Source organism: Chiloscyllium punctatum, chromosome 2 (genome assembly GCF_047496795.1).
Source record: "Chiloscyllium punctatum isolate Juve2018m chromosome 2, sChiPun1.3, whole genome shotgun sequence".
Taxonomy (NCBI): domain Eukaryota; kingdom Metazoa; phylum Chordata; class Chondrichthyes; order Orectolobiformes; family Hemiscylliidae; genus Chiloscyllium; species Chiloscyllium punctatum.
This window is the reverse complement of record NC_092740.1, coordinates 49,628,771-49,651,834: the sequence shown is the minus strand read 5'-3', so window position 1 is coordinate 49,651,834 and position 23,064 is coordinate 49,628,771. Positions and strand designations below refer to the sequence as shown.

At 38.5% G+C, this 23,064-nt stretch overlaps 1 protein-coding gene across 6 annotated transcripts in view; it reads right to left on the bottom strand.

Annotated features, from left to right (window-relative positions):
- ssbp2b (single stranded DNA binding protein 2b) overlaps nucleotides 1-23,064 on the bottom strand; it is a 384,828-nt gene that overhangs the window by 76,875 nt on the left and 284,889 nt on the right. For 3 of the 6 annotated variants that reach the window (XM_072582549.1, XM_072582579.1, XM_072582596.1), the window contains 3 exons: nucleotides 15,048-15,137; nucleotides 6,851-6,934; nucleotides 551-610 (listed from right to left, as the gene is read on the bottom strand). In XM_072582549.1, coding sequence (XP_072438650.1) covers nucleotides 551-610; nucleotides 6,851-6,934; nucleotides 15,048-15,137 — 234 coding nt within the window. The remainder of the gene's footprint in view (nucleotides 1-550; nucleotides 611-6,850; nucleotides 6,935-15,047; nucleotides 15,138-23,064) is intronic. The other 3 variants (XM_072582558.1, XM_072582569.1, XM_072582587.1) reach the window with 3 other exon arrangements.

Genomic DNA, 23,064 nt, shown 5'->3' with positions numbered 1-23,064 from the left:
TTCTGTACCCTGAGGAACCCCTGCATGATTCCCTCGGCTGAGATGATTAATATCCAACAAAGACAACAATCTTCCTTTGTATGGTTGCTGCTGGTACTACACCTACTCAAAGACAGGCCTAGGTATAGGTCAGTAATGGCAGAAAGGAGTCGAAGGGTGGGGTTGGAAGGATGAGTAGTCAACTGAAAAATGATGTCCTCCCACCAGTTCCTCTTTTCAATGCTGTGCCCCTTAATCAGGCACTGAATGAGGAGGAATATTATCGCAAACATAATTTTCTATTTATTTTCATCAACAATTAGAATGGCTACTGAAAACAGAAGGCTACATTTCTTAATCTTAAGTATGTGAAATGTCAAGATTAAAATAATTTTATGTTGAAATTTAGTAATATAATGTACTGTATTTTTATGTTGTTTTTTGAAACTGTAATCCAGCCAAAGAACTAAAATATAGTTATTATAAGTGTTTCAACACAGCAAACAGCAGTTAGTTTAAGGCTTCATAAAGTGAAGTTCCTTGATATAATGCACGACAAATATAATTTTACCTGGTTAGGTATTCTGAGGGGCGGCCTGGGGCCTCCTGGATAACGAGGTGACATGAAAGGCTGCAACAGATAAATAAATGAAAAAATGTGCTTTTTAACAAAAATAATTCAACTCTTATATCATATTTATTTGTAAGCATCCAAATCCATTTCACTTTCTACTGTTACATGGTCTTGCTGTAAAAATTATCTTCGTGAGAAAAAGGCCACTCTTTCAAATCTACTTTACATCCATCACATCTACTCATCTGCATTCAAAAGATCACTGGCCAGATTATTTTCTCCCACAAATGGTGATGCATGATCGATCACTCATTGAATCCAGAGTGCACATAGGAACGTGTATCTTTACGCCCATATGTGTTAGTCTAGAGATTTTAGGTAGTAATGGAAGAGGTTTCAACTTTCTTTCTGTCATATGGCTGACCATGGCTTTCTCCCACTCTTAAAAACCTGCCAATGGCATGTATTGGAAGGATTTGCAAATTAAGAAAAACACCTATCTGAGCACACTTTGAGTGTACCTTCTTCAGCGATCAAGTCCTGGGTGAACTGAAATCTGGATGTTCTCATTCAGAATTAGGATCATCACTCAATGTGATGTAAGACATACCTTTCTTCTACAAGTAGGAAGCATTATTATCAGAAAGCACATGCAATATGCACCACTACAGTCCCCGGGCTTTGCATGGCTCCATTCCTAAGTTTTTAAGTTTATTTGTACACAAGTCGGAAGAGAATAAAACGCAATACAATATTGTACAGCATAAAATAACTAAGTTTAAGCAAATGTTTGCATGGTGAATCTTGAAAATTAATACTAACATAGTATATCTTTCATAAGTATGAGTATTTCCAAGTCAGATGTTCATAAATCAGAGACTGCTTGTATAAGGTCAAACTGATATGAAACAAGCCTCTTAATTATTGCTAAGCCAATTTTAAAAAAAATATATCATTCATGGAAGGTAGGCATCACTGGATAAATCAGCATTTATTGCTCATCCCTATTTGCCCTTGAGAGGTTGGTAGTGAGTCACTTTCTTGAACTGCAAAAATCTATCAAATGTCTGTTCACTCACAATGTTTTTAGTATGCAACTTCCCTTTGCTTTAAGGTTTTGCAGTTGAAGACAGTATTAACTTCTGATTCCAGAAGTCACTGCCATGCAAGGACATCGAAGGCTTACGCATTTAAAGAAAACTAGAAGGAAGTCTGTAAATAAAGTGTTACAGGTTTTCAAGTATGTGACAATGAAGGAATGACAATATAGTTCCAAGTTAGGACACTGTGGTTTGACAGGCAACTTGCAGATAATTATGCTCTTTCTTCTGCTGGTCTTGTCCAAATTAGTAGAAGTGATGGGTTTGGAAAAGGCCATCAAAGACATGAGTAGCTGTAATGCATCTTGTATATACAGATAGTACTCCTATCGCTTAATAGAAATAATGGGGCCCATGGGAAAAGTAAGTTTCAGGGCAGACCAGCAAAAAAAGTATCACTCTTAATTGCTCAAAAATCACCCAAAAGTCTAATGCAAAGTATAGCACAGCCTGAATGAAGGTTGAAATCACATTTATTAGCAAAACAAAAGTAAATTTAACAGAGTAAATTTAAAAAGTGAAAAAAAACTGCTCTTCGTATAGTACCGCTCACAAAGAGCTGCTCTGTCAGCAGCTGACATTGCACATGGGCAGGATTGCACAGAGACTTCAGCATGGACACCAGTACATGTGCAGAACGGCACAAAGACTGGCACCAATGTTATGCATGCTTGGAACAGTTTGGACACTAGCGCGTGCACAGAACTAAGTGCATGAACTGATCCCTGCTGGAATCATGCTATTGTCAACAAAAAGTAAAGATTCTTGAATAATAATGTTGCCTCATTCTTCAGCAACATTATAGCTAAATTGTACTCCCAAACACACTGCCACTGTGCACTAGTGGTGCAGCAAGTGAATCACAGGATCCTTAGTGTCGAAGCAGGCCAGTCGGCCCATCGAGTCCACACCAACCCTCTGAGGAACATCCCATTCAGACCCACTTCCTATACCCTATTTCTGTAACCCTAATTTCCCATGGCTAACCCCGCACATTCCTGGACCTTATGGACAACTCAGCACGGCCAATCCATGTAACCTGTACACCTTAGTGATTGTACAAGGAAACCGGCGCATCTGGATCTCATCTCAGTATTCTAAACTCCAGCAAGGAGAGTCCTAACTTGATACACCATTGCTCATAAGTCAATCCCTCCATACCGGTGCAGAAAATGTTCCCTGTCTCCAATGAAATGATATCTTTCTTTAAATAAGGGGATCAAGACTCTCACAGTACTCCAGATGTGGTTTCATCAGCACCTTGTGCAGTTGCAGTAAGACTTCCCTATTCTCATACTCCAACTCCCTTGAAATAAAGACAACATTCTAATAGTCTTCCTGATCACCTGCTGCACCTGTATATTAGCTTTCCGTAGTTTATGCACAAGAACCCCTAAAATCCTTTGTGTTGCATCTTTCAGCAGTTTTCCTCCTACTTTAAATAATATTCTGTTATTTTGTTCTTTCTTCCGAAATGAACAACTTCACAGTTTCCCACAGTATACTCCATTTGTAAACGTTTTGTTCACTTACTTAACACAACATCTCTTTGCAAACTGTGTGTATCCCTCTCACACCCTGCCTTTCCACCTATTTTTGTGTTGTCTGCAAATTTGGCTACAGCACATTCACTTGTTTCCTCCAAGTCATTTATATTACAAAATACAATGATTTTTGAAAAATTACAACCAACGTATCTGCTACCTCTTTTTAGATTCTAGGAGGCAAGCCATCATGACCAGGAACTTATCTGCCTTTATCCTAGTGGCTTTTCTAGTACTACTTCTCTCACCATGGTGGTGGTACTTAATTTCTCCCTCATGGTTTTCATGTTAATGGCATATTCAAAGTGTCTTCCACCAGAAAGACTGAGGCAAAATATGTGTTTCCTTGTTCCAAAACCATCTAAGAAGCCCATGTTCACTTTGGCTTCTCTCTTCCTTTTTATATATTTAAAGCGCTCATATTGTCAATTTTTATACTCTTCACTATTTTGCCCTTGTAGTTTATTTTCTCTGTCTTTATTATTTTTTCAGTCTTCTTTTACTGGATCCTGAATTTATTATAGTCTTTGGGGCTATCACTGACTTTGACCTTGTTACATATTTCTTCTTTCAACTTAATACTCTCCTTAACTTCCTTGATTAGCTATGGTTGATTTATCTTAGATTCATTCCTCATTTCTAGAAAGTATTTTTGCTTGTGCCTGTTAGGTAGCAAACTGACCTGGGGAGGCAGAAAATGAGTTGTTCACTGCAGAATCCTGAGCTTTGACATAACATAAATGGTCACAGTATTTAGATGGATTTTGATGTTTCAGAGATAACTCCAGAATGCTGATGTGAAATGGTTCAACAGTATTAATTCCATTGAATGTCATTGGTAGATGGTTAGGTTCTCTCTTATTGGAGATGGCCATTGCATGACAGTTGTGACTTGAATGTTACTTTTTACTAATCATTCAAAGCTTGGGTATTGCCCAGGTGTTGCAATAGGTGGACACATGACTGCTTCAGTGTCTGAGGAGTCAGGAAATGTATTGAACATTGCGCAATCCTCAGCAAAACCTGAGGGAAAGTCATTGTTGAAGTAGCTGAGAATGTTTATGCCCAGGACACGACACTGAGGAATTTCAGTCATGATGACCTGGAGCTGAGATAATTGACCTTCAATGGCCAAAACCATGTTGCCTTGTGCTTTGTATGTCTTCAAACATTGACAAGGTTTGCCTCAATTCCCGTTGATTTCAGGTTTGCTTGGACACCCTGATACTACAATGGTCAAATATTGCTTTTATGTCAAAAGCAGTCACTCTAAACGTATCTCTTGTGTTTAGCTCTTTTGCCCATGTTTAAAACAAGGATCTAATGAGTCAAGGAGCTCAGTGACTCTGACAAACCAAACTGAGTATCAGTGAGCAGATTATTTCTGAATGAGTGCCATTTGATATCACTGTCTATCCTTCTACCACTTTGCTAATAGACAAGAGTAAACTAAAGGGATTGTAACTAGCTAGGTTGGATTTATGCTGCTTTTTGTTTACAGGACATACCTGGGCAATTTTCCAAATAGCTGAGTCGATGCCAACATCTTGGAACAGCTTGGCAAGGGGTGCAGTTAATGTTAATTAATTAATTATTTATAGTGTCAAACACTTTCTTTTTATCAGCTTGGAGTTTTAAAAAACAGCAAATAAATCTGTGCAAATTGAAAATTTAAAAAAACTCAAGAGTCATCTACAGTTTTAAACTGTACAACACAAACAAGTCAATATGCAAAATAAATGCAAACTAAAGGTGATTTACAAATGGTTATGCCTCAACCTGTAACCAATAGCAGCAACTACAGGTCAAACAGCATGTAAATATCCAAAAACATTCCACGCAAGGTTTTACTGTTTCTGTATAACCAAGAGTAACACTTCGTTGCATGAATTGTAGTAACAATATGGTACAAGATTAACATTAATACTCATTGCCTGGATAGGTATCTCTGCATTTTTAAAATACTTAATGACTGGAATAAGTGAACAGGAAAGGTAAATCAATAAGCTTGTTGAGTATCAAGTTGCCAGTTCAAACTGATCACATTCTGTGTACATTCTATTTCCTACACTCTGCACCATAAGAGTGAGTGCAAGCAAAAGGGGAGTGTCAAGCAAGAGGGCCACTAATATGTTCTGTCACAGTATCAAATATATTTTCATGCATAAAATATTTAGTATTTAGCATTTCTAAATACTTAATCACAAATGCTAAAGCAGTTTGCTTCATGGTACTGTTCTTGAAAACCCCACACATTTTTGCAGGTTTCTGATTATTTTTACAATGTCATTGTAACAAATAACATTTAATGTTAATAAAATAAATAGCAAAAGCAACAGACAGTTTTACTAAGAAATTAATTAGACTGCTTAACCTCTCCATATGAATTTAACTAACTGGCAGCTGATCAAAAATACACAAAGTTTTTAGTTTTTTCATTAATTGGGAAAACAGCAGTCTAAAATAATACATATCCTGTAATAGATATTTTAACAGTAGTTGAGAATACATCTTTGGATGTTTATTTGTAATAGTGTCAAATAGACAATATTATTCCTGAAATTACCTGTACTTATGCAGTCTTCAATTTAAAATAGTTACACAAAAATGTTAGCACATTAAAAATACAAATAAAGGGCTTTTCCATAGTGAACATTCATCATTAAAATACAGTTGAAAAGACCTTTTAGATGGCCATGTTTTTAAAACTATTATAGTTAAACTTGAACCAACACTTACAACTGTAAAAATCACAAATATTTTAAAAGACAACCTTTCAGGAATATAGATAAAATATGTTTTAGCACAGCACACCCTCAAATAACCAATTTCCATTTGCTTCCAATCACCATCAGCACTCTAAGATCGTCCAAGATTAGGACCTGATTTAATCAAACTCAAACCAAATAAACAGCCGGCAACTGTTTTCTCAGATCAACAATAAATTGGTTGTGGGTAGGGATGGTTTATGTAAATGCAGAGCTAAGTAAAAAGCTGCCAACGTTTCACTGAAGAAATGTAAACATTTTCAAGATCAGTATGCTGTTAACTTCACTTTTTCCACAATAATTAGTTATGGTAAAGGGTTTACTAGTGGCATAGATTTCATCTTCATTGAACAACTAATAGGTTGTGGACATTTTTTGAAAATGTTTTGACATTTTCTGAATGTCGCTTTGAAATACCAGCATACTAATTATAATTTTCTAATTATAAAACATTAATTTTCACGAAAGCTCAATGTCTGATGACTGTGTTGATGTTTAGAAACATTACTTGCTAATGCTGAATTAAAATCATACTTGTTAGAATACTTGCACTGAACAACAGATCAAACATTTGATTTATCTGCCAACAGGGTATACTTAAATCAGTGTAGGTGCTAATCTAACCTGGAATAACATATATGATGTCATGCAGGAAATCTTTAGGTCTGTGCCAGTGAGAAAATGAAGATTTCTCACCAAACTAACATAAACATGAAGATCTATAACCATAAACCAATGTTTCAAATGAAAAGAAAAATTGCCAAATGAAAACAGGTTTGGAAGTGATGAATTATCAAACAATAAGACCAAGTATAAGTGCTATCAGAGCTAGTGCTCAAATAACCTTGGTTTATTTGTGCTGATTAGCTACTTGTGTCTTCCTACCTGGCTGTGAGGTCCCATCATGGGATTGCTGGGGTTGTGTGGTGGAGGCTGTGCATGTGGCGAGGGCTGTGAACCTGGTGGTCCCTAGAGATAATTGCAAACATAAATTAGCCAGCAGCACAACCTTTAACAAAATTGACCAGCTATGTCAAAAGTTTCTCAAATTGAAAATTTGTTGTACCTTTCATAAAACCTTTTCATTCTTGAGCAGTTAAGTTACATTTGAGTAAACAACTAAACCTCTGCCAGTATGTGTTCCTGCTTTTCTGAACTGTGGTAGAAATATGTTATTGGGCAGAAACCAAAGATGATTTCATCAAATTCCTAAAATAAATTGTGGAAACATAAAGATGTGCCCCACAGGTGTTGTGAACAGACCGTATTGTGATTCAAAAATAGAGGATAAATAAAATTTGCATCATTTCTCATTGCTGGCTATAACACACCTGAATTTCCTTCTAAATGGTTCCTAATTTATGGGGCTAATCTCTCACAGAAACATTGCGCAATAAAATTATTTAGAAAACAAGATTAGATACCAATGGCCCACTGGTGATACAGAGTTATTCTACATTCTTCATGACAGACTTCCAGATCAAGAGTGCTAAAAATGGTCTTTCACACTAAAAATGTCTAACGCATAATGTGCACTAGAGCTAATGTAGAAATACTAATATGGTGATCATCATTGTTGTATGAGGCACTGAAACTTTTATTCTTCAATTCTTTGGAGAAGGAAAAAGAATCTACTTTGAAGCACACTGACAGCTGATCAGCTTCTCATTGTCCACCAGCCAAACTTGACTCTTTTTCAATTCAAATTTGTGGAAGTACAAAGCCTTTAGGCTTAATGATTCACTTGACAACTTGTCTAAACTTAAGCATCAGTTGAGCAGGAATTGAGAGTGTGCTGCTCTAAAATTATTCTCAACTGAATTAAACTATCACGTAATTACATGCAGTTTATTAGCACTATTATACATAAGAAATAACAGAACATGGTTTCACTGGGAGAAAGTGAGGACTGCAGATGCTGGAGATCAGAGGTGAAAAATGTGTTGCTGGAAAAGTGCAGCAGGTCAGGCAGCATCCAAGGAGCAGGAGAATCGACGTTTCGGGCATAAGCCCTCATTCCTGAAGAAGGGCTTATGCCCAAAACGTCGATTCTCCTGCTCCTTGGATGCTGCCTGACCTGCTGCACTTTTCCAGCAACACATTTTTCAGTTATGGTTTCACTGGGTGTGATTTTCAAATAGCTAATTTCAGATCACAGCTAGATTACCAGGGTAACCCACTCAGACCAACCACTATGATTCCCCAAACTACATATAGGAATAAGGGATACAACCAAGTCTTCTAAACCATTCTCTCACTCGTGGAATAATCCACAATTTACAGGGAACAAAAATAATGCTTAATGGGGCAATACGTAAATGGCAAGATCCAAATATACTTCTGTCCATTTAAATAAATCAAATTAAACCACATATTGCAGCATATAACAATTGCTACTACATGTTTTCATTATCCTGCTATTTTACATAATCAAATTATGGTCAACCCCACTTTTAATTATAGTAGTTTGGAATGCTAAACATTCATCATATCTGAACATTGATTCAATGCAGAGTTAAAAGCATTTTTTAGTGCCTAACATTTCTTGTGATTTACTTCAATTTACTCTAGTCAGGACATCTACCAATCCTCCTTTTAAGCTCTTTGCAAAATGCCCAACTGCTCCATACTCAGTTGGCAGCTAGTTTTCTTGCTTGCCCATCGGCCTGTCAATCAAATGGCACCCAGCCATCTAAGGTTGATGCTATCAATTATTTCACACCTGGAAGCCTATACTTATTCTTTCAGACATGGCAAAAGAGTGCAAGGCCTTTCAGTTAACTTTCACTCTTTTTTACTGAACTTTTAATCACAGCCTGTTTCTTCAAAGACCGCAATATCCCCCCAAACATGATCAACGATGCTCTCCACCGCATCTCCTCCACTTCCCGCTCCTCCGCCCTTGAGCCCCACCCCTCCAATCACCACCAGGACAGAACCCCACTGGTCCTCACCTACCACCCCACCAACCTGCATATACATCGTATCATCCGTCGTCATTTACACCACCTCCAAACGGACCCCACCACCAGGGATATATTTCCCTCCCCTCCCCTATCAGCGTTCTGAAAAGACCACTCCCTCCATGACTCCCACGTCAGGTCCACATCCCCCACCAACCCCACCTCCACTCCCGGCACCTTCCCCTGCAACCGCAAGAAATGCAAAACTTGCGCCCACACCTCCCCCCTTACTTCCCTCCAAGGCCCCAAGGGATCCTTCCACATCCGCCACAAATTCACCTGCACCTCTACACACATCATTTACTACATCCGCTACACCCGATGTGGCCTCCTCTATATTGGGGAGACAGGCCGCCTACTCGCGGAACGTTTCAGAGAACACCTCTGGGACTCCCGGACCAACCAACCCAACCACCCCGTGGCTCAACACTTCAACTCCACCTCCCACTCCACCAAGGACATGCAGGACCTTGGACTCCTCCATCGCCAGGCCATAGCAATAGGACGGCTGGAGGAAGAGCACCTCATCTTCCGCCTAGGAACCCTCCAACTACAAGGGATGAACTCAGATTTCTCCAGTTTCCTCATTTCCCCTCCCCCCCACCTTGTCTCAGTCCCAACCCTCGAACTCAGCACCACCTTCCTAACCTGCAATCTTCTTCCTGACCTCTCCGCCCCCACCCCCACTCCAGCCTATCACCCTCACCTTGACCTCCTTCCACCTATCATATTTCCAACGCCCCTCCCCCAAGCCCCTCCTCCCTACCTTTTATCTTAGCCTGCTTGGCACACCTTCCTCATTCCTGAAGAAGGGCTCATGCCCGAAACGTTGATTCTCCTGCTCCTTGGATGCTGCCTGACCTGCTGCGCTTTTCCAGCAACACATTTTCAGTTTTAATCACGATTGCAATACACATTGTTCAAAATCCATCAGCATATATTCCTACAAGATTGGAAGTGGATAAATCATGCAGGAAAAGTGAATAAAAATACTCATTTTCTTTCTTTGCATTAAATGCTGGTTATTGTCTGTATTTGTTAAACAGGGTATCACACACAAGATTGCATGCAGCACTCAGTGACTTGCAGATGTTCCTACACTCTGCATCAGAAAATGGGAGGGCATCAAATTATAAAACAGTATTACAATGAAAAAATTTAGATTCCTCTTGTATGGTCAGTAAAGACTTAAATCAAAATTTAGGATTTTCTCAAAAGATAAAGAGGGAAACCTCTAACTTGTTATCCTCTATCACTCTTATTCATCTTCTTACTATTGCCATAAAAGAATCTTGGTTACAATAGATAAGGCCAATCTGTCTTTGCTGGCTCTCTGCAAAAGCAATTCACATGGTCTTATTTGTGATCACTTTCCTCAAAGTCACACAGACGTCCTTTTCTCTTTAGGTCATTATCCAATTCTCTTTTGAAAGCCTTGATTTAATGTGCCTCCAAACTACACTCCAGCAGCGTATTTAACACCCAAATCACTTACAGGGCAAAGGTATCTCATTCCTTCCTTCCTTGAGCTAATTACTTTAAATGGGTCATCCTACGATGTTTGACACTTCCGCAAAATTTGCCCACTATCTACTCTATCAAAACACTAATGTCTTTGAACTTCTTTTAATCTTCTCTTCCAAAAGAGAATAGCACCAGTTTCTCCAAATATTAAGTTGCTTATCCTTGAAACAACTTATGTGAATCTTTCATCCAAATTCTCTAATGTCTTCTCCCCAAAATACGATGATCATAAAAAAGTGTAATACCAAATGAAGGTTTATACAGGTTTATCATAATATTTGTGCCTTTGTAATTTGTGCCTTTTGTTTCCAAGGTCCAGAATCCTCGATATTTTTATTAACCACTTTCTTGACAGGCCCTGCCACCTTCATTCATCGTTGCACATATTAATCCATGTCCCTTTGTTGCTGCACGCTGTTCAAAATTGTGCCCTTCATTTTGTAGTGTCTCTCCTTGTTCTTCCTACATTAAAGAATCATGTCACACTCCTCTGCTTTAATTTTCTTCTGTTTCTTGTCCACCTATTACACCTGACTGTCTATGTCCACTGAATGTTTATAATTGTCTTTACTGTTTAACACTACCCCAGTTCACAACACAGTTACTTCCAAGTTGTGAGTCGTGCAAACTCTGGTTTTGCACTTCGTAAGGAGTTTTCTTCCACCTATTTAGCTGGAAAATAATGCTTTATACAAAGTGCCTGAACAAAGGGAAGCAATCCTACAAGACCATGAGCATCATAATTGTTACTCCTATTCAAAACATATTTATGAGTACACAACAAAACAATTACATGCAAGTATTTGCACAATTAGCATGTATACAGGACTGTTGTGTTCTGTAGGCAAAATGGATGCCTGTCATATATCAAATATATCCTTCCCTAACATTTATGGGCAAGGAGGTGCCAAAATATAAATGTTAATTTATAACACTAAGTATATTGAATTTGATATCCAGTATAGTTTGCTAAACTTCTGATTAAATAAGCAACACGTAGGAAGTTTCAAAAGTCAATGTACATTGTTTGAAGATATTTACTTGACTTGATTAAAAGAAATAATGATACTAAGTTGAACATCACAATCACATCAGCTGTTTTATTAGTTTTTGTGTGTGTACTAAATGGAAGATCATCTTCCACTAGGAGGCAATAATACTCCACTAAGCTAACACCGAGCCAGATACAAACAAATCTACATTTTACTATGTGAAGCAGAGGATGTAAATATTAACCGATTTTACAAGATAATTTTTTTAATATGTCAAGATTATATTGACTGCTCATAGCAGATTTTCAAAGTGTAATTATTGTTTTAATAATTACCAAATACAAGAACATAAAAAACAACCAGAGGAGAATTGGTAAAAGTGGTTAATGCAGTTAGTGATGCTCACTTGTGGTTTCAGAATTTCATGATACAAGATTCTGAAGATGGGGTGTGAAAGAAATCACAGTCACATGTACAACCTGTACCCAATTTATCTTTCTCTGCAAATCTACAGAACAGCATCAACTGTATAAGTATAAATAACAATAATTTATCTAATTTGACTTCCACATCTGAGAAAAATATCTTGCTTTTATTCTTTGGAGATGTCTCAGGCTATGAAACAAGACCTTTTACAACAGACTGTGTTGAATAAGAACCTCCTGCTGGCTTTAGCTGGAAATCAAGAGTCAGCGCATGCGTGGGTAGATAATTTAGCATATTCTGGTGCATGAGCTGACTTGGACAGCTCTTAGTATAAACCCTGGGGCATGTCTTATTCAGTGCAGGTCATCCTGACCTGCAATAAATACAATCAGTGTTAAGGTTGAAAATAAAACAGGTCTTCTGTCAAATTCTGAATATTTTAATTTATATAATACATTAAGCCTGAATGAAATTTGTTGTACACTTTACATTTTTAATTGTAAAAATGTACATTGCCCTTTCGTTTTTTACTTATTGTTATCAAGTGTATTTTTAAAAATCCACTTGTCTTTTTTGATACAAGCTATTGCTGAAAACGTAGAGACATGCTCACAAAGCTTTTCATCATGTCTCATCAGGACAGTTGCAAGAATAACAAATATTATAGGGAGCAACAATTAATACTGCCTGAGAGTAGGGTGCTGATCAGTTAAGCTGCTGCTATGGGAAATGCACATTATAATAATTATCTCTCAGCTTTGTTTAAATTCAAACTCTAATTGGTTGGAGGCACTTTAACGGGGAATGCATCAGAGAACACTCTCTTCCTGTTGTGATTGAAATCAAGGTGAAAAGCCACAACAGCATCTCTCTTTTGCAGCAATACCCAAGCTCTAGCTAGCAAGCAACTTTCTTTTCTTTTACAAATTAATTGTATTAAAGCACTGCATAATCAGTACGAATAATTGAAATGGATGCTACTGGATTTTGCTGAACAAAAAATATATTCAATGGATTGTTTTCTATAAGTATTAACTACTGCCACAAAACTCTGGACCGCTAATAAACCAGACAAACAACAGATGATGAAACTGAAAGAGCATTAAGAAATGCTGAGAAAGAACCAAGATCAATAATTTACAAACTTTCATACATAGCATCTCTGTACCATTAGTAAATATAGTGCCAAGACTATTTCCCTTGGATCAATTCATGGTTAGAAATTTGTAGTCCAAAATTTTATTTTATTTATTTTTACTTATTCTTTTATGGGGGAGGCAGTGGCGTCATGGTAACTTCTTGGGATTAGTAATCTAGAACACCAGAATAATAATCTGGGAATATGAGCTCAAATCAGATCATGGCAAATGGTGGAATTTGAATTAAATTAAAAACATGGGACAAGAAAGTTAGCCTAATGGTGACCATGTAATCACTGCAACAACCCATCTTCTTCATTAGCATTCTTTAGAGAAGGAAATCTGCCATCCTTAACTGGTCTGACCTACATTGCCTCCAGATCTATCAAAATTCGGCTGATTCTTAACTATCCTTTGGGCAATTAGAGACAGGTAATAATTGCTGGACTAGTAGTGATGCCAATCCCATGAACAAATAAATATAATATAGACTTTCATTCGTGTAGTTATGCATACTTAGAGTTTTATTTTTTTAAAATAGAGAACATGATGCAAAGTTTTCAAGATGATTCATGTAAAAAAAGACGTCAATTCCATGCCTAGCTAAACATGTGCTGTGCAATGTTAGCTTGTTTCATGAAGAATTCCAGGTATGTTTCCAGAGATTATTATTCTGGAAAATGCTTCATCCCTTAATTTTCTTTCATTCAACAGTACTGGAGATTTCAAAAACTTGTTATAAACCAAATTTAGGTAATCTGAAGAGGTGTCCAGAAGGCAAATTTAATTTAGTTCTGTAAAGCAGGAAAAGCAGGAGAACCTCTCACCCCCCCTGCAACCCCACATCCTGAGACTTATCTGTCTCCATACCTAGAGGCAGCCCAGCAACACAGGATGCAGTTACCTTAGGGCAGTGGGTTTCCCCAGGATATTCCTTTCCACCTGAATCCCAGTCATCCTATACTTATGAAGCCTGGTATCCAAAACAGAACAGGTGAACCATTGAAACTGTTGGGTGCACAAAGGGAAACTCTACTGCTACATTACACAGAAAAACACAGTTGTGTATATTTGACTGATTTCTTTCATCAACTTCTGAAGACTGATGTCCTTGCTGGAATACAGCTCCATGGTGGCAGCACCTGTCTAATACATCAAGTAAACAAGCATTGCTGATGTAACAGTGTACAATGTCAACAGGCTTTTTAATCAGAGGGGAGGGAACATAGCTGAGTGTGATTCTATCCTAATCTAATGCCCTTATTTGCACTCCCAATGTGGGTCACTATATAATAACAAGGAATGGGAACCAGGACTGATGTTTCTTTTAAATTTAGCGGTAATGCTGTAATGTGAAGAGCTCCGGTCAGTCAGCGTTTGCCAGAGATTGAAGTTGGAACCTTCCTGGTCACATGGTTCAAACACTCAGGGCAATTTCTTGTTTCTTTTAAATGCCTTCATTAACCTCTGCATTTATTGTTTTTTGTATTAGCTTTTCATTTTGTAAATGATTAACAAATTAAACACAATTTTTACTCCAGCTCAGTCAGTGACAGATGCCAACAAGACGCCAACTAATGCCCATCATTATTCCACTGAGATTCAGTTACAAATGGGCAGGAATACCTGTTTGCAATCTAATCGATGTGCTCATATGCAAACTGGCAGCACTAACAGGGCTAGTAAAGCAGAATGCTGGTTTGAAAAGACATGTTTGTTTACTGTAGTAGCATCAGAAATTCTACCATTAAAGTCCCCGAATAATAGAGTACAGTTTCTTAAAAAACAAAAATACATATAATAGAGTGATCGTCAGCAAATTTGAGATGAATGATTCATTGTGGTTGAGATTTAATTTAAACTTTGTAAAAACCCATCTAGATTCACATATGTAATCCTTGTTCAGAGTCCACCATCTGCTTCAAGTGTATTATATTTTTCACTGATAATTTAGAGGGATTCAGCATAGATGTCATTCTTATTTGGAAATCATTTAGCCATTTGAAAGCTTTTTCCTATTGCTTAAATCTCTTATTACCTGAAAGAATCCCGGTGGTACCGGGCCTACTGGCATTCCGTCTCCTGGGGGAATGTTTCCTAGCACTGGACTGGGAGCTGCGGCTGCACTCTGAAAAGAAAGGCAACTCCTGTGTCATTACATCCTGTAGCAAGGAACTGGCATACTTCCTAAGTGTAAAAAGTAAAATAACATACTCTGAATCAATTAAACTTATGACAAAAACAAATCTAAATATAACTTTTATGTGCAGCAAGCATTTACACAGACATTTTAAAAATCATAATAGTATTTAAAAGTTTAGCAGCTAAAAAAAGGCCAATCTTCTTTGCTATGAATGCCTGGCTTTGCTAACAATCAGTGCTACCCAAAATATGTATAAATTTGCATGTCAAAGCACCTTACCAAAGGCCACACTGTGTAAAATAGTCATAAAATAATATTCTTAATTGCATAATTCAACTATGAGGTAGGGTTCAACAAGTCTGCTATGTTATGTTGAAAGTATTCTCCTACATGTTGGTCTACACAGAAGTTGGAATTTTTCATTAAATTGAAATTCTTGAGATATCAGCAGATTTGAAGGTAAACAAATATGATTTCCTTATTGATTTCACCACCTGTTAAAAGCAAAAATGCTATCCCATGAGCAGCAAGTGGCTTCAGTTTAACAATATCTCTCTCATGCTTAAGTTGAAACTATTTGTGATCCTAAATTTCTGAAAATTCATTGTTTTGGTAGATGGGAAATAGGACTGACATGACATTGAGTATCTTCAGTAAAGTTTAGACTTTGAAAGTAGATGTTATTATTTAATTATTGTTATTGTTGTTACAAATTGATCAATTATTTTTGGAGGTCAGTGAAAATTAGGTGACGCACGGTTATTGGAAAGAAATGTCAACTTCAGGGACTACACGTTTTATTATAGAAAATTTCAGGAGGTAATTCAGCAAACATAATTCCACAGAGTACCAAGTGATAATGCCAAAAAGTTTGGAAAGTACCATTTCCTTATTGTTTCAGTAGCTTCAATCCCTTAGGCCAAGTTTTATTTTCAATCATATGAGTATAGTCAATATTCAGTCCTAAAAGTGCTGACTATGATTAAGTGATGAACATCTTGTGTCTGAGGATGTCCCAAGTTATAGATATTTTATCTCTATGTAGACCTCCTCAACAGAGATTGGGGAATCCAAAGACTTCAAATCAATCTTAGTGAACTGATGGGGGTGACATGTGAGGTCCTGTGAGTATTGACTGGGTTCTTGTCACGATGCCTAGGAATGTGGGGTATTTCAAGTCATGTACAAGTCTACAAATTCTGAGTGGCATCAGAGTAGCATTGCCATCTGTTTTTTTTTCCCTAACTATTGCAATTTCTCTGTCTTGGATCTATTAACACAAGGTGCATGCAAGACGCTTTCACAGCTCATCATCTTGTTCACAGTATTTACGTCTGGTGGAACTGAGCAGTTTTTATGTACCTGCTGATAACAGGCTGCTTAACTCTCCTCTGGTTTGGATTAGGGCTCTTTCTATGCTCTCTGACAGGCACTTCCTGTAGCGATTTAATATTTGAAAATATTATCACCTCTAAAAAAATATACTTCATAGACTTGACATCACCACTGAGGCCAGATGGCATTGTGGAGGGTTGATTTTTAAACATACTTTTAAAATTATGATGATATTTATCTGATAAATATTATAAACAGAATACACAATCAGAAACCATGGTCTTTCATATACTTCTAAGATATGATGTGAGTGATAAATTATTACTTGCAACATTTCAGGTGCTAAGATTGCAGAAATACCAAAGTGCACAAGAGATTCATTGTATAGGTCTCCCCTCATAACTAAAATCAAGTTTTCTGCTCCAATTCTATTGTTTATCATTTTAAATATTTAATTATGTAGGTAGCTGGGGTCAAAATTTGTAGTTTTCATATGAGGGATGATACTTCAAGCTTCATGCAAGACAATAAACTTTAGAGAGCAAAGGAAGGCAAATGCTTTCATCATGGAAAGAACAAGCCCAAAACCATTCCCAATGTTGCAGATTTTTCCCAGCATACGTTTTAATCAAACCATCCAGGAATGTTATGACAAAACTCTGGAAGAGGTACGACTCAAACCCAGGCTTCCTAGCTCAGGATGTAGGGATACTACACCACGTCACATAAACTGTCATCTTTTTCCAGTGTCAGGCTGATAACAGGGTTGGCTGTACTCTCTTTGAGGCACATTGTTAATAAGGGCAATTAAGGCCCCATTATGAGCTACACAATTATGAACAGCATTGCTGGAATGTTCCCATATCAAGAAGGCCCAATATCAATTACCTTGATTTAGGCTCCCTGTTGAGAACTGAGCAGAGCAACTGAGCCAGATCCTCCTTGCCATTTGATGGGACTACCGGGTGAAAGACCACAATCATGGTCGACAGAGCAGTTTCCCTTCATCCCTTCATCCCAATCTTCCTACTAGCTTCAGAAGTTTTCAATGCAGCCCTACCGTGTTGGTTAGTGGGGACATCCTCACAGTCTTTAACCTGTTTCAACAACAGGTACTTCTGCTCGTGGAACTGAAGGCCTGTTATTACTACAGCAAAATCCGCCCTCCCACTATCCTTAGCATTTTAGTTAGACAGTTGTGATATTTTGCAGCAATCAACAATCAAGGAGGATTGTGGTTAATCAGGTGACTAATCCTTTGTCACTCAGGAAAAGTAGTGAGGTGTCTGAATGAGTGATCTGCAAGCATTTCACATAGGAAGTGTTAATTGTTTAATGAGGTTTTTGTGTGAGAACCATTGAGGGAAAATGTTACATATAATATTGAGAGTGATAAATCATGAGCCTCAGTGATAGGTGGATGCAATGGCAGAGCTAAAAAGTGAATATGAGCCCACAGAGAAACGTCACTTATCCTTCATGCAACACTGTTGTGTGTTCCTCCAGATAATGGGTACTGCACCAATTTGGGAAGTGTTTTCAGACAAGGGTGGCAGTATTTAATGACATGCACAGCTGGGGTTTAAATGTGATGCATCCAGAGTGAACATTGAGAAGTCCCAGCACCAGCTAGCATCTCACCGCTGCCGTGTGCAAGCTGGCACGAGAATGATGCCTTGGAGGCGTGGGGCACACTTCATAAGGTGTGCAGTGCAAATTGCGTGGGAAAGGTCACCAGGGTTCATGGAAGGAAACCTTCCAATTAACTCCCTGAATCTGACACATTGCCAAATTTTGGGAATATTCAATCTTTGGGCCCTGATTTTTGTTGCCTCATTGAGACTCTGTGCCTTATCCAAAATTATGGCAGTAAAACAGAAGTTCAAGTCTCATTTTTAACAGATCCTGTTTTTACTGTCAGGGTAAAGGGGTCAGAGTATGATTCACATGAGACAAACCTAAGCCAGCAGGGTCATTTGAACTCAGCTCAAACAGATTCTATTTTCCTGATGCTTTACCGTAACCTGTCATATGTGGACTTTTGGTTTTTAAAAACAGGCATGAATCATTGAGTCACAGAGATGTACAGTACAGAAATAGTCCTTCAGTCCAACTCATCCATACCAACCAGATATCCTAAACAATTAACAATCTACATTAACAATTCCCGCCTCAGGCGACTGACTGTGTGGAGTTTGCACATTCTCCCCGTGTCTGCGTAGGTTTCCTCTGGGTGCTCCGGTTTCCTGCCACAGTCCAAAGATGTGCAGGTCAGGTGAATTGGCCATGCTAAATTGCCCGTAGTGTTAAGTACAGGGGTAAATGTAGGGAAATGGGTGGGTTGCGCTTCGGCGGGTCGGTGTGGACTTGTTGGGCCGAAGGGCCTGTTTCCACACTGTAAGTAATCTGATCTAATCCTATTTACCAGCATTTTGCCCAATTCCCTCTAGACCCTTCTTATTCATGTACCCATTCAGATTCCTTTTAAAAGTTGTTATTGTTCCAGTCTCCACTACTTCCTCTGGCAGCTCATTCCATACATGCACCACCCTCTGCGTGAAACAGTTGCCCCTTAGGTCTCTTTTAAATCTTTCCCCTCTCATCTTAAATCTAAGTCCTCTTGGTTTTGACTCCCCTACCCCGGGAAAAGACCTTAGCTATTCACCCTGTGCACGTTCCTCATGATTTTTATAAATCTCAGCCTCTGATATTTCAGGGAAAATAGCCCCAGTCTATTCAGCCTCTCTCTCTCTCCAACCTTGGCATCATCCTTATAAATGTTTTCTGAACCCTTTGAAGCTTCACACATTCCCTACAGCAGAGACACCAGAACTGGTCACAGTACTCCAAAAGTGGCCTAACCAATATCCTACACAGCCATAACAGGATCTCCAAACGTCTCAATGCACTGACCAATAAAGGCAATGCCTTCTTCACTGTGACCCTGCATCCCAAGGTCTCTTTGTTCGGCAACAATCCCCAGGACCTTCCCATTAAGTGTTTAAATCCTGCCCTGATTTGCCTTATCAAAATGCAGCACCTCACATTTATCTAAAACAAGCACTTACCAGAGCACTCACCTTTTCATATGAAAAGGTGGCTTTAAAGGTTGCACAGCAAAACTCAAAAGCACATTGATCAAAATGGATTCTAACTTTCCCTGAAGGTTCCAACCTTAAAGATTATTACATGATTTAATTTGCTGATCACTCATAGTTTATTTAGAAAAATGTAGGAAAAACAAAAACAATTACTTAAACTGGTGATGGTCCCTTTTTCTACATTAACAAGCTGTAATATTTCAGAAATGTTTTACTCAGAGATAAATAGTAAAGCATGAAGAGGTTAGATTAAGATTTCATGGATTCCCTATTTGAATGCCTACCAACAGAAAATAAAACTAACGAACAGCAGGCTGACATTACAGCAAGAAAGATAAATGTGAAGTTTTTGTCAATATTCTGAATACATACATGATTTGACAACTTAACAGTCCCTTTTTACATACTGAATCAAGCCATTTTCAATGGGATTCCTGAATTTTGATAAAAAGCCAATTCAAGAGCCTGGAGTTTCCATTGCACTGTATTGTATTTTTGGCGTACTATTCCCAACATAAATCTAACAACACAAAATATTGAAAACTTTAAACATTTACAACACAAAATTCTGTGATATTTTGCACAATTTTTTAAAAAATTGCACTGGAAGCAGAAACTTTAAAATGACTATCTCCTCCCAGTTGAAATTAATCAACATTAGAGTTTTAACTACTTGTGTTCCTTTACAAATTTTGGAAAAGGATTCCAAAATTAAATTTTTTTGAGTGCATATTCATCATAGCTATGTTAAGAAAAGTTTTGATCTTTAAACATATATTCTCAAAGAATTTGTACCCCAATCTGGCTAGAAAATATATCTGCATCTTTTCGAAAGACCCTTCCCTATTATCTAAAGTCAGGCTACTCAGGGGTAGTAAATTAACACTGTTGCTTAAACTTCATATTCTTTCTAATACACCCATTTTCATCCATACGATTGAAACTTTATTAAGTTGTCACTTGCAAGTATTTCCAGGAATAGTTTGGAAGTAATATTACTTAAGGAAGGTTTAACTTGAGTTTAATTTGAAGAGTTCAAGACTCACTCCTTCTGACCACAAACAAGAATGCTGAGGGGCTCAAATGCAGAAGCAGACTTGTGAAGACTAGTGCCACTATCTAGCTGGCACTACGTTCAACAAACAAGATAATTTCCCCTCCTTGCCCATTTCCCTCTGCCCCTGACAATGGCAAATGTCAGGCCCTACCTGACAGAGCACGTCATCTTGGTCCCTCGAGATTCTGGATTTAATACCAGGCTCCACTGAAGTTGCCAGTATGCACTCCCAACAATAGGCACTGATCCCAATGGCGCTGCTGATACATGATAGCTCCCAGCTCTTTGTCTGGCTGAGTGTTCCAGAAGGGCCTCCCTCAGATGACTGCAGATGTTTACTTAAAGACTCAATGGCTATTAAATCTGAAATCACTCCACAGAAACCAGTATCCCATCACTGACTCACCCTTTATTTACATATGGACAGTCCTTGATACTGATCCAACTCCCTCAGAGCCAGTTCTCAGAGTGAACTGAACACCTGACGCTCCTGTTCTGATGTTAGTCAGATTAACTACCCCAATCAGGGAACTCATATTGTATGAGGTCCACCTGGCTGACCCCATTACAATCACTGCATACCTCCCAAGGATATAGGCCAGTTCTATTTTTTTGTAGCTTCTCCTGTTGTGTTTCAGCACTAGGTCAGGTTTCTCCAACTTTGGCTCTGACACAAGTGGTGTGTAACACACAGTAGTTTGGTTCTTGCACCCGGATTGTCTCAGATGATATTCTCTTCTTCAGGTAATGACATCTACCGTGTTCATCTCAGGTTCCAAGGTATCTTCAACACTTGACAGAAAAGGGTGAACCCATGGGTTCTGGAATGGTAGGTATGGCTGTCCAGGAACTGGGCATGATTTGCTCCCACACCATTTGTGAGTGTGCAGCATTCATATGGTTCATGTGCTTGTCCAGGGTCTTTGTACTTAACCTAAACTTTACACAACTAACCCTGCTTAGACCATGCATCCTACAAAAAACTTCATCCCCTAATGCAAACTGTGTCTCCCCTGTAGCAGAATCCTGTATCTGGTAATAGTACGTACGTGCGCGCACACACACACACACACACACACCCTAAAGTTGTGTCTGCTCTGCCTGCAAGACAATTGGATGAAGGATGGTATGGTGTTACCCTTATATGTCGAATACCATTAGACTTGAAGAAATACGGAAACTCCCTACTGGTGAATGATGGCCCATGTCTACGAGCAACACTTCCAGGAGTCATGAATCACAAAAGATGTGCGCAGCTTTTCTATCATTGTCCCAGTGTTTGACGAGTGAACTCTATGCACATCCAGCCAGTTTGAGTGGGCATCCACAATCCATATAAGAACATTAAGCTCATAAAAGAACCTACAAAGTCAATGTATAACCAGCTCCAGGGGAGCTGCTGGTGGTAATGTTTATCCTTATAGACAATGGGCACTACCCCAACAACACAGCTGCGTCTGCACACAATCTGAGTCATCAGACTTAACTTCTCACTATCATCATCATTTTGGAAACCCCTGGATGACCCTGGTGAAGTTCAGCCAGTATCTGGCGGTGACCTTTGCTTGGGACAATCACTTTTGCTCCCCATAATATTATGCCATCCTCTGCTGTGATCTAGCCTCTCTGGGTCCAAAATAGGTTTCAATTCTGGTTGTGATGGTCCTTTGGTTTTTCCCATCATCACCAGTCGTTTCAGTTTTGCCAAGACCAGATCTCTCGTGTCTGAAGTCTGATATTGTCAGTGTGACTGGAAATGTGTGTCCAGAAAATTCAAAATCATTATAGGATTCTTCCAGTGGCAGTACTATTGGTGGTATAAATGCCAGTGGAAGGTGCTCAAGGCATCCGCATTTGCTACTTAGCCTCCCAGATGATGTTCCAACTTACAATTGTATATGATTAGTATTAGAACCCACCACTGAATTCAGCTTAAAGCTATGGATGGCACTGCCTTGTCTTCATTAAGTAGATTTAGCAGGGGTTTGTAGTCCATTATTATTACAAATTTATGTCCACAAGATAGTAGTGGAATTTCCTGACTCCAAATATGACCACCAACCATTCATTCTCTATCTGCACATATTCACAGTCTGCATTAACTAATGTCCTGGATGCAAACACTACTCCTTTCTATTCAGGTTACCTATGAGCTAATATTACCTCAATGCTGTACGGGGAGCCCATGTATGTCAATACAAGGTCTCGCTTGGGATCATGGTGTGCCAACACCTTAGAAAATGATAGCAGTTTCTTCATTTCCCTGAAAGCTATTACTTGGCGATGTGACCATTTTCAAGGCTGACCCTTTTTTTAGGGAGTTGATGCAAAAGTTCCAGGTGGAAGCCAAGTTATGTGTGAGCATTTTGTAATAATTCAACAACTCAAGAAAAGACCTAAGCTCTGGTACAGATGAGGG